Here is a 12,871-nt window from a genome sequence, read left to right on the forward strand (position 1 = left end):
CCCCATCGTAATAAAAATACAAAAAATAGCCAGGCATGGTGGCGGGCGCCTGTAATCCCAGGTAGAGTGGAGGCTGAGGCAAGAGAATCACTCAAACCCAGGAGGTGGAGGTTGCAGTGAATCGAGATCATGTCATTCCATTCCAGCAGCCTGGCAACAGAGTGAGGCTGCATCTCCGAAAAAAAAAAAGAAAAGAAAGAAAATTAACTATAGCAGCATGTTCATTCACTCTCCAGTGTCCAGGACTGGACAATTGTCAGGCCGTCTTCTGTAGCACCATACACTATAGCATACATGTGGATTAAAATAAATACACATATGAAATGCCAGTATATATTCTATATACTTTCCATATACTTATATCCTATAAGGTCACATCCAAATTCAAGGTTGGTCAAAGAGTAGAGTGGCTATCTATGGAAAGGGGAGTGGAAATGAATCATGGTAATAAAAGGAAATAGATATAGATATCGATATGAATAGATGGACATACACACATCTAGCTGTAAGAAAGAGGAATGTCATGGACCAATCATAACAGTGAGCCAGGTAAAAAGGCTACAATTCTTGTGATTGTCTGTCTGTTTTCAGGATGGGTTGTAGCTCAGAAAGGCTGATGCCACAGTCATAGCAAATAAATGATTATAAAATGTGTTTCCTTTCTGGGGCATCTCTGGAGAAATCTCCAATGGTAGGAAACCTCAGTTTACTAGGCAGGTGATCACACAGGTAAAATTTTACAGATTCAATGGCACTACCATTAATTTCACTATCCTTGGTATTCTGCAAAGGTATTCAAGAACAAATGGTATCTTGAAACTAAAATTAGCTAAACTAACAAAGAAAACTGGATTATTATTATTAATATTCTTTTGAGACTGAGCCTCTGTTGCTCAGGCTGGAGTACAGTGGTGCTATGGCAGCTCACTGCAAAATCCACCTCCCAGGTTCAAGAGATCCTCCTGCCTCAGCCCCCTGAGTAGCTGGAATTATGGGCGCACCCCATCACACCCAGCTAATTTTTGTATTTTTAGCAGAAACAGGATTTCACCATGTTGGCCAGGTTGGTCTCGAACCCCTGACCTCGTGATCTGCCTGCCTCAGCCTCCTAAAGGGCTGGGATTATAGATGTGAGCCACCACATCCAGCTGAATCTTTTTTCTTTTCTCAAAAGATAGTGTCATAGTATTGGCTTCTATGCACTTAGGACAGTGAGCCCATCATTCAGTAACAATGTGACTCAATACTGCAAGACCTTGATGCAGTATTTGAAAGACTATTTCCAGTAGGTGAAGGAGGCTTTCAGTGATGCTTAGACCTTGATGCCCTAGCGTTTGGAGATTGCATCCTTTAGAAATGACGCCAAGGGAAATCTGCGCATGAGCAGCAATGGATGGGACCGTACCAGATGACTTAAACTTAAAGATATCCGAGGAAAAGCCTTCCCTAGAAGCAGACATCATCACCTGGTAGACAGCTTTTCCAAGACAATGGAACAAGACTCCATTTGATCTTCTTCCATTGACTGAGACTTGGTTTTGTATTAACACAAAATTATCAAACCTATATTCTATGTTGCTAGGTAGTTCCACCACTCAAACCAAACACTTTCTAAGATCTTCTGTTCAAAATGTAGCCACTCGCACTAACCAAAGCAATTGCTGGCTATGGACTCATTTAGATGAAAGGGAAGGATCATAGCTAATACTACAACCTGCTTTCATCACAGTTGGCTAGCAATTGAGGATGCTACATTCATGATAAGATTTGTAATTTTGGCATGATTTTATTACAGGACCATCAGGTTCCTATGCCTGCTGCACAGTAGCTGACCAATATTCTGAGACAGCAGGCTTTGCAGCAGAGTTTAATGATCACAGGGTGGCTGAATGATAAGCTGGGAGGAGATCCTCAAATTCATCTCCCCAAGGAGTACTGAGGGTTTCCAGTGGATCCCAGATAGCAAGCGGCTGGAAAGTTGGTGTAGCAGTAAGAGGTATGAAGTCATCAGGATGTTGAAACTGCATTCTTTGGTGAGTTGGTGCCTTGCAGGGCCCTTCAGATCACCTGGCATCAGTAGTTTCACTGACATGCAGAACCTGAAAGAATATGTCAAATGAAAAAGTTAATGCTTCACAATGCTTAAATTGTTGTCTGCAGGGCAGTTAAGGGGAACTGTAATTTAAGGTCTACATGATTTTGGGACAGTAGGCTGCCAGCAACCATGAGGAAGCAGTTCAAGCTGACCTCATGATGAATGCTGAATGAGCTGCAAGCTTGCTTTATTTTTGTTTCTCCCCCACCCTTCTTCACTGATTAAATTCATAAAGTTTATATGTATGGTTTCAATTTCTTTCAGAGAAGCCTTAACCTAAGCCCTGAGACCATTGACACCCTCAGTAGCACCTCTCTTCCACCAGAATGAGCATATAACCTGCTACCTTAGGTGATATAAAACCCATAAGACCATTCCATACATGGAACTTTTTATTCTTATTTTGTAGGGATGACTTCTCTGTTTTTATAAAGCTATTTTAACTATAAAGCATTTTTAAAATATTGATGTGGCCAAAGATCTCCCAACAACACTACTCTCAGGTTTTATTTTTCTGTCTAATGTCCGGAACAGATCAACCCCTTCCCTGCCTCACACTCAGGGCTATGAAGGTGACATATCAGTAAAATTCCATCAGTTCTTGTGGAGTTCGTGAATGAAGGCATTCTTTTTTTTTTTTTTTTTTGTTGTTGTTGTTGTTGTTGACAGAGTCTCCCTCAGTCACCCAGTCTGGAGGGCTGTGTGCAATCTCGGCTCACTGCAACCTCAGCCTCCTGGGTTCAAGCAATTCTCCCACCTCAGCCTCCCAAGTATCTGGATTACAGGCAGCTGCCATCATGCCCGGATAATTTTGTATTTTTGTAGAGACAGGGTTTCACCATATTGGCCAAGCTGGTCTTGAACTCCTGACCTCAGGTGATCCGCCTGTCTTGGCCTCCCAAAGTGCTGGGATTACAGGCATGAGCCAACTCAGCTGGCCTTAAATGAATGAATTCTTGACTTCCACTCTATCCCTAATGCTGTCAATTTCTTGATTCATGAAATGAATATGGATATGTGATATGAATGGATATTTGGTTCAATCCATTAATCTGCGGAAAGCCAAAAACCCAATCAGGATTAGCTGGGTGGAACTTCAGAAATGCAATCAGATATTGCTTTTTGATTGGAAGCTAGCAGTGCATACGTGGAAGGGCGTGGGTGGGAGTTGTGATTAGAAAGGTCAATAAAAGCTTCTAAAGACCCACAGGAGAGACCCAAAGTCTTCAAGCCTGGAGTTCCTGCTTGGTTCTTCCTGAGGTCTGAACACCCTGCAAACTGAGTCCAGATCTGGTAAGTCACTAGTTTCTGTAAGGACACTCCCATCTGACCTACAGTCAGCCGATGTAGAATGATGACAGTGCAGCCTACGACGGCACAGAACTATATCCTGTCTTTTTTTCTTTTTTTCATAAGAACGGTTTCAAGCTTTGATCTTTTTTTTTCTAAATGCAGTTTTGTCTTTATTTCAAAAATGTTGATTGTGCTTTTCTTTACGTCATTTCAGAATTCTTGTTGGGAGCCATTTTGTGAAGAGAGGAAGACTGAGCTGTTTTGGCTGCATTTCTGGCCTCGAGCTGCAGTCAGCTTCTCCACGTAGAACCCGGCAGTAGGAGACTTAGAATCGAATCTCTTCTCCCTCCCGCCTCCTGTTTTTGGCTTTTGGAGAAACCTTATCATCCAACACAATGGCCAGCAACGTTACCAACAAGATGGATCCTCACTCCATGAACTCCCGTGTGTTCATTGGGAATCTCAACACTCTTGTTGTCAAGAAATCGGATGTGGAGGCGATCTTTTCCAAGTATGGCAAAATTGCAGGCTGCTCTGTTCATAAGGGCTTTGCCTTCGTTCAATATGATAAGGAGAAAAATGCCCGGGCTGCTGTAGCAGGAGAGGATGGCAGAATGATTGCTGACCAGGTTGTAGATATTAACCTGGCTGCAGAGCCAAAAGCGAATCGAGGAAACGCAGGTGTGAAACGATCAGCAGCGGAGATGTACGGCTCCTCTTTTGACTTGGACTATGGCTTTCAACGGCATTATTATGATGGGATGTACAGTTTCCCAGCACGTGTACCTCCTCCTCCTCCCATTGCTCTGGCTGTAGTGCCCTCGAAACGTCAGCGCGTATCAGGAAACACCTCACGAAGGGGCAAAAGTGGCTTCAATTCTAAGAGTGGAAAGCGGGGATCTTCCAAGTCTGGAAAGCTGAAAGGAGATGACCTTCAGGCCATTAAGCAGGAGTTGACCCAGATAAAACAGAAAGTGGATTCTCTCCTGGAAAACCTGGAAAAAATTGAAAAGGAACATTGCAAGCAAGGAGTAGAGGTAAAGAATGCTAAGTCTGAAGAGGAGCAGACCAGCAGCTCCTTGAAGAAGGATAAGACTCATGTGAAGATGGAGTCTGAGGGGGGTGCAGATGACTCTGTTGAGGAGGGGGACCTACTGTATGATGATGATAATGAAGATCAGGGGGACAACCAGCTGGAGTTGATCAAGGATGATGAAAAAGAGGCTGAGGAAGGAGAGGATAACAGAGACAGCACCAATGGCCAGGATGACTCTTAAGCACATAGTGGGGTTGAGAAATCTTATCCCATTGTTTCTTTACCTAGGAGCTTGTCTAACAACAAATTTTTCACCAGATCCTCTCCCTTAGTATCTTCAGCACATGCTTACTGTTCTCCCCATCCTTGTCCTTCCCACATTCATTAATTCATATTGCCCTGCACCTAGTCCCATTTTCACTTCCCTTGACACCCCTAGTAGTTTTCCTAAGTCTTACCCTGTAATTTTTGCTTTTAATTTTGACACCTCTTTATGACTTAACAGTAAAAAGGACGTATGGTTTTTATCAACTGTCTCCAAAATAATCTCTTGTTATTCAGGGAATACGGTTCTTTTCTTTCATACATAAGTTCAGTAGTTGCTTCCCTAACTGCAAAGGCAATCTCATTGAGTTGAGTAGCTCCTGAAAGCAGCTTGGAGTTAGAAGTATGTGTGTTACACCCCATATTAGTGTGCTGTGTGGGGCAGTTCAACAAAAATCTAACAATGTATTTTTGTGAATGAGAGTTGGCATGTCAAATGCATCCTCAGAAACATAATTGGTGTTTTAGTCTTACAACGTGTTTTCTAAAGTTGATACTGTGGGTTATTTTTGTGAACAGCTTCATGTTTGGGACCTTTTTCCCCAAAATAAACAAGTCCTTATTAAACCAGCAATTTAAAGAAAAAAAATTCTTGGTGGGAGCAGTGACCCATGGCTGTAACTACAACACTTTGGGAGGCCAAGGCGGGAGGATCATTTGAGCCCAGGGCTTCGAGACCAACCTGGGCAAAATGGCAAAACCCTATCTTTACAAAACATTTGTTTTGAGGGGTGGGATGGAGTTTCACTCTGTTACCCAGGCTGGAATGGAGTGGCACAATCTCAGCTCACTCCAACATCCACCTCCCAGGCTCAAGCAATTCTCATGCCTCAGCCTCCTGAGTAGCTGGGATTATAGCCACCCGCCACCATGCACAGCTCATTTTTATATTTTTGGTAGAGACGGCGGTTCACCATGTTGGCCAGGCTGGTCTCGAACTCCTAACCTCAAGTGATCCACCTGCCTTGGCCTCCCAAAGGGCTGAGATTACACCAGTGAGCCACCAATGCCCTGCCTCTTTTTTAAAAAATTAGACGGGCATGGTTGAAGAGGAGCAGCCCCTCCACACCTGTGGGTATATCGCATCAGGTGGGACGAGAGACTGAGAAAAGAAATAAGACACAAAGTATGGAGAAAGAACAGTGGGCCCAGGGGACTGGTGCTCAGCATAAAACATGTGAGAAAAGGAATGTGTGTCACAAATAAGTTCAAGGGAAGGTACTCTGCCTGGATGTGCATGTAGGCCAGATATACGCTTCTCTCCACCCAAGCATCTCAGTGGAGTAGAGAATAACAGAGCAGCATTGCTGCCAACATGTCTCACCTCACACCACAGGGCAGTCTTCCTCCTATCTCAGAATAGAACAAATCTGCAATTGGGTTTTATCCTGAGACATTCCATTCCCAGGGGGAGGCAGGAGACAGAGGCCTTCCTCTTATCTCAGCTGCAAGAGGCCTTAATCTTTTACTAATCCTCCTCAGCACAGACCCTTCACGGGTGTGGGGCTGGGGGATGGTCAGGTCTTTTCCATCCCAAGAGGCCATATCTCAGGCTATCACATGGGGAGAAACCTTGGACAATATCCGGCTTTCCAGGACAGAAGTCCCTGTGGCTTTCCACAGTGCATTGTGCCCCTGGTTTATCGAGAATGGAGAATGGCAATGATTTTACCAAGCATATTGCCTGTAAACATATTGTAAACAAGGCACATCCTGCACTGCCCTAGATCCCTTATACCTTGATTCCATACAACACGTGTTTTTGTGAGCTCAAGGTTGGGGCAAAGTTACAGATTAGCAGCATCTCAGGGCAAAGCAATTCTTCAGGGTACAGGTCAAAATGGAGTTGCTTATGTCTTCCTTTTCTACATAGACACAGTAACAGTCTGATCTCTCTTTCTTTTCCCTACACATGGTGGCATGCATCTGTAGTCCCAGCTATTTGGGTGGCTGAGGTAGGAGGATCCCTTGAACCCAGAAGATTGATGCTGCAGTGAGCCATGCTCACACCAGTGCTGTACTCCAGCCTGGGCAGCAGAGTCAGACTCTGTCGGAAAAAAAAAAAAAATCTTTTTTTTTTTTTTTTTTTGGCATTTTCTTTTTTCTTTTTTTCTTTTTTTTTATTATATTTTAAGTTTTAGGGTACATGTGCACATTGTGCAGGTTAGTTACATATGTATACATGTGCCATGCTGGTGCGCTGCACCCACTAACTCGTCATCTAGCATTAGGTATATCTCCCAGTGCTATCCGTCCCTCCTCCCCCCACCCCACCACAGTCCCCAGAGTGTGATATTCCCCTTCCTGTGTCCATGTGATCTCATTGTTCAATTCCCACCTATGAGTGAGAATATGCGGTGTTTGGTTTTTTGTTCTTGCGATAGTTTACTGAGAATGATGATTTCCAATTTCATCCATGTCCCTACAAAGGACACGAACTCATCATTTTTTACGGCTGCATAGTATTCCATGGTGTATATGTGCCACATTTTCTTAATCCAGTCTATCATTGTTGGACATTTGGGTTGGTTCCAAGTCTTTGCTATTGTGAATAATGCCGCAATAAACATACGTGTGCATGTGTCTTTATAGCAGCATGATTTATAGTCATTTGGGTATATACCCAGTAATGGGATGGCTGGGTCAAATGGTATTTCTAGTTCTAGATCCCTGAGGAATCGCCACACTGACTTCCACAATGGTTGAACTAGTTTACAGTCCCACCAACAGTGTAAAAGTGTTCCTATTTCTCCACATCCTCTCCAGCACCTGTTGTTTCCTGACTTTTTAATGATCACCATTCTGACTGGTGTGAGATGGTATCTCATTGTGGTTTTGATTTGCATTCCTCTGATGGCCAGTGATGATGAGCATTTTTTCATGTGTTTTTTGGCTGCATAAATGTCGTCTTTTGAGAAGTGTCTGTTCATGTCCTTCACCCACTTTTTGATGGGGTTGTTTGTTTTTTTCTTGTAAATTTGTTGGAGTTCATTGTAGATTCTGGATATTAGCCCTTTGTCAGATGAGTAGGTTGTGAAAATTTTCTCCCATGTTGTAGGTTGCCTGTTCACTCTGATGGTAGTTTCTTTTGCTGTGCAGAAGCTCTTTAGTTTAATTAGATCCCATTTGTCAATTTTGGCTTTTGTTGCCATTGCTTTTGGTGTTTTAGACATGAAGTCCTTGCCCATGCCTATGTCCTGAATGGTAATGCCTAGGTTTTCTTCTAGGGTTTTTATGGTTTGAGGTCTAACGTTTAAATCTTTAATCCATCTTGAATTGATTTTTGTATAAGGGGCAAGGAAGGGATCCAGTTTCAGCTTTCTACATATGGCTAGCCAGTTTTCCAAGCACCATTTATTAAATAGGGAATCCTTTCCCCATTGCTTGTGTTTGTCAGGTTTGTCAAAGATCAGATAGTTGTAGATATGCGGCGTTATTTCTGAGGGCTCTGTTCTGTTCCATTGATCTATATCTCTGTTTTGGTACCAGTACCATGCTGTTTTGGTTACTGTAGCCTTGTAGTATAGTTTGAAATCAGGTAGTGTGATGCCTCCAGCTTTGTTCTTTTGGCTTAGGATTGCCTTGGCAATGCGGGCTCTTTTTTGGTTCCATATGAACTTTAAAGTAGTTTTTTCCAATTCTGTGAAGAAAGTCATTGGTAGCTTGATGGGGATGGCATTGAATCTGTAAATTACCTTGGGCAGTATGGCCATTTTCACGATATTGATTCTTCCTACCCATGAGCATGGAATGTTCTTCCATTTGTTTGTATCCTCTTTTATTTCCTTGAGCAGTGGTTTGTAGTTTTCCTTGAAGAGGTCCTTCACATCCCTTGTAAGTTGGATTCCTAGGTATTTTATTCTCTTTGAAGCAATTGTGAATGGGAGTTCACTCATGATTTGGCTCTCTGTTTGTCTGTTGTTGGTGTATAAGAATGCTTGTGATTTTTGTACATTGATTTTGTATCCTGAGACTTTGCTGAAGTTGCTTATCAGCTAAAGGAGATTTTGGGCTGAGACAATGGGGTTTTCTAGATATACAAAAAGAAGGCCATTACATAATGGTAAAGGGATCAATTCAACAAGAAGAGCTAACTATCCTAAATATATATGCACCCAATACAGCAGCACCAAGATTCATAAAGCAAGTCCTGAGTGACCTACAAAGAGACTTAGACTCCCACACATTAATAATGGGAGACTTTAACACCCCATTGTCAACATTAGACAGATCAACGAGACAGAAAGTCAACAAGGATACCCAGGAATTGAACTCAGCTCTGCACCAAGTGGACCTAATAGACATCTACAGAACTCTCCACCCCAAATCAACAGAATATACATTTTTTTCAGCACCACACCACACCTATTCCAAAATTAACCACATAGTTTGAAGTAAAGCTCTCCTCAGCAAATGCAAAAGAACAGAAATTATAACAAACTATCTCTCAGACCACAGTGCAATCAAACTAGAACTCAGGATTAAGAATCTCACTCAAAACCGCTCAACTACATGGAAACTGAACAACCTGCTCCTGAATGACTACTGGGTACATAACGAAATGAAGGCAGAAATAAAGATGTTCTTTGAAACCAACGAGAACAAAGACACAAGATACCAGAATCTCTGGGACGCATTCAAAGCAGTGTGTAGAGGGAAATTTATAGCACTAAATGCCCACAAGAGAAAGCAGGAAAGATCCAAAATTGACACCCTAACATCACAATTAAAAGAACTAGAAAAGCAAGAGCAAACACATTCAAAAGCTAGCAGAAGGCAAGAAATAACTAAAATCAGAGCAGACCTGAAGGAAATAGAGACACAAAAAACCCTTCAAAAAATCAATGAATCCAGGAGCTGGTTTTTTGAAAGGATCAACAAAATTGATAGACCACTAGCAAGACTAATAAAGAAAAAAAGAGAGAAGAATCAAATAGACACAATAAAAAATGATAAAGGGGATATCACCACCGATCCCACAGAAATACAAACTACCATCAGAGAATACTACAAACAACTCTACGCAAATAAACTAGAAAATCTAGAAGAAATGGATAAATTCCTCAACACATACACTCTCCCAAAACTAAACCAGGAAGAAGTTGAATCTCTGAATAGACCAATAACAGGAGCTGAAATTGTGGCAATAATCAATAGTTTACCAACCAAAAAGAGTCCAGGACCAGATGGATTCACAGCTGAATTCTACCAGAGGTACAAGGAGGAACTGGTACCATTCCTTCTGAAACTATTCCAATCAATAGAAAAAGAGGGAATCCTCCCTAACTCATTTTATGAGGCCAGCATCATTCTGATACCAAAGCCGGGCAGAGACACAACCAAAAAAGAGAATTTTAGACCAATATCCTTGATGAACATTGATGCAAAAATCCTCAATAAAATACTGGCAAAACAAATCCAGCAGCACATCAAAAAGCTTATCCACCATGATCAAGTGGGCTTCATCCCTGGGATGCAAGGCTGGTTCAATATACGCAAATCAATAAATGTAATCCAGCATACAAACAGAGCCAAAGACAAAAACCACATGATTATCTCAATAGATGCAGAAAAGGCCTTTGACAAAATTCAACAGCCCTTCATGCTAAAAACTCTCAATAAATTAGGTATTGATGGGACGTATTTCAAAATAATAAGAGCTATCTATGACAAACCCACAGCCAATATCATACTGAATGGACAAAAACTGGAAGCATTCCCTTTGAAAACTGGCACAAGACAGGGATGCCCTCTCTCACCGCTCCTATTCAACATAGTGTTGGAAGTTCTGGCCAGGGCAATTAGGCAGGAGAAGGAAATAAAGGGTATTCAATTAGGAAAAGAGGAAGTCAAAAAAAAAAATCTTAACCAAGCAGTTAAAAAAAATCCAATTAATTGTAATCAGTAGGCAGATCCCAAATTCCTCAAAGAGGGAGAGAAAGAGTTTAGAAGGCTCTACATGCTAGCATCCCATTCAGACTGTTTAATCCTACCATTGTGGTTTTGTAAGAAAAACAGTCTTAAAGATTTCCAATAATTCCCACAATGGCCATAAATTAACCTGGGTGTCATTTTCCCACCAACTTAAAAAGGCACGTGAGAGGCCGGGCACGGTGGCTCACACCTGTAATCCCAGCACTTTGGGAAGCCGAGGCAGGTGGAACACCTGAGATCAGGAGTTCGAGACCAGCCTGGCCAACATGGAGAAACTCCATTTCTACTAAAAATACAAAAAATAGCCGGGCGTGGTGGTAGGCACCTGTAATCTCAGGTACTTGGGAGACTGAGGCAGGAGAAACAGTTGAACCCGAGAGGTGGAGGTTGCATTGAGCCAAGATAGCACCTTTGCACTCCAGCCTGGCCACAGAGCAAGACTCCATCTCCAAAAAATACTACTAATAATAATTATAACAGCATGTCCACTCACTCTCCAAAGTGTCCAGGACTGGACAATTAATTGTGAGGCCCTCTTCTCTAGCACCCTACGCTATAGCATATATGTGGATTAAAATAAATACACATAAAAATGCAAGTATATATTCTATATACTTTCCATATACTTATATTATATAAGGTCACATGCAAATTCAAGGCTAGGTCAAAGAGTAGAGTGGCTATATATGGAAAGGGGAGTGGAAGTGAATAATGGTAATAAAAGGAAACAGATAGATATAGATATAGATATGAATAAGTAGACATACACATATATAGCTCCAAGAAAGGGGGTTGTCATGGACCAATGATGACAGTGAGCCGTGTAAAAAGGCTAAAATTTTTGTGATTGTGTTTCCATTTTCAGGATGAGTTGTAGCTTACCTTTTTAAAAAGGCTGATGATGCAGTCATAGCAAATAAGTGATTATAAAATGTGTTTCCTTTCTGGGGCAATTCTGGAGAAATCTCTAATGGTATGAGAATTCAGTTTACTGGGCAGGTTATCACACAGATAAAATTTTACAGATCCAATGACACTAGCATTAACTTCATTATCCTTGGTATTCTATAAAGGTTGAGTGAACAAATGGTATCTTTAAACGAAAATTAGCTAAACTGACAAAGAAAATTGGATTATTATTATTTATTTTTGAGACAGAGTCTCTGTTGCCCAGGCTGGAGTACAGTGGTGCTACATTGGCTCACTGCAACCTCTGCCTCCCAGGTTCAAGGGGTTCTCCTGCCTCAGCCACCTAAGTAGCTGGGATTACAGGCACACACCACCACACCCAGCTAATTTTTGAATTTTTGGCAGAAGCGGGATTTCACCATGTTGGCCAGGTTGTTCTCGAACCCCTGACATCGGGATCTGTCTGCCTCGGCCTCCTAAAGTGCTGGGATTATAGGCGTCAGCCACCACACCAGGCCGAATCTTTTTTGCTTTTCTCAAAGATGGTGTCATAGTATTGGGTTCTATGCACTTAAGAGAGTGATCCCATCATTCAGTAACAATATGAATCAATACTGCAAGACCTTGATGCAGAATTTCAAAGACTATTTCCAGTAGGTGAAGGAGGCTTTCAGTGATGCTTAGATCTTCCTGCCGTAGCATTTGGAGATTGCATCCTTTAGAAATGACACCAAGGGAAATCTGCCCATGAACAGCATTGGATGGGACTGTACCAGATGACTTAAACTTAAGGATATCCGAGGAAAAGCCTTCCCTAGAAGCAGACATCATCACATGTTAGACAGCTTTTCCAACACAATGGAGCAAGACTCCATTTGATCTTCTTCCATTGACTGAGACTTGGTTTTGTTTTGTATTAACACAAAATTCTCAAACCTGTATTTTATATTGTTACGTACTTTCACCACTCAAAGCAAACACTTTCTAAGGTCTCCTGTTCAAAATGTAGCCACTCTCACTAACCAAAGCAATTGCTGGCTATGGAGTCATTCACATGAAAGGGAAGGATCACAAATAATAGTAGAACCTGCTCTCATACACAGTTGGGTAGGAATTGAGGATGCTAACTTCATGATAAGGTTTGTTATCCTTCCTTTGGAAGGTTGGTTAATATTGATAATTAAATGACTTGGTACTGAGAAGAAGCTCTAGGTGCAAATGGGTGGCCTATGACTATTATTGATTTCATTACTGGTAATTTATCTCTATGCCTAGAAAAC

General features: G+C 41.8%; 1 protein-coding gene across 1 annotated transcript; it reads left to right on the forward strand.

Annotated features, from left to right (window-relative positions):
• The first annotated feature begins 1,390 nt into the window (after positions 1–1,390).
• Positions 1,391–5,336, forward strand: HNRNPCL1 (heterogeneous nuclear ribonucleoprotein C like 1). Its single transcript, XM_054677975.2, has 3 exons — positions 1,391–1,996; positions 3,298–3,388; positions 3,603–5,336. The coding sequence occupies exon 3, from the start codon at positions 3,784–3,786 to the stop codon at positions 4,663–4,665; it is 882 nt and encodes a 293-aa protein (XP_054533950.1). The 5' UTR covers positions 1,391–1,996; positions 3,298–3,388; positions 3,603–3,783; the 3' UTR covers positions 4,666–5,336.
• The last annotated feature ends 7,535 nt before the right edge of the window (positions 5,337–12,871 follow it).

This window comes from Pan troglodytes, chromosome 1 (genome assembly GCF_028858775.2).
Source record: "Pan troglodytes isolate AG18354 chromosome 1, NHGRI_mPanTro3-v2.0_pri, whole genome shotgun sequence".
Classification (NCBI taxonomy): domain Eukaryota; kingdom Metazoa; phylum Chordata; class Mammalia; order Primates; family Hominidae; genus Pan; species Pan troglodytes.

Bases quoted from the DNA above. Each gene is read 5' to 3' on its own strand.
- HNRNPCL1 (XM_054677975.2), top strand. From the start codon at position 3,784: ATGGCCAGCAACGTTACCAACAAGATGGATCCTCACTCCATGAACTCC.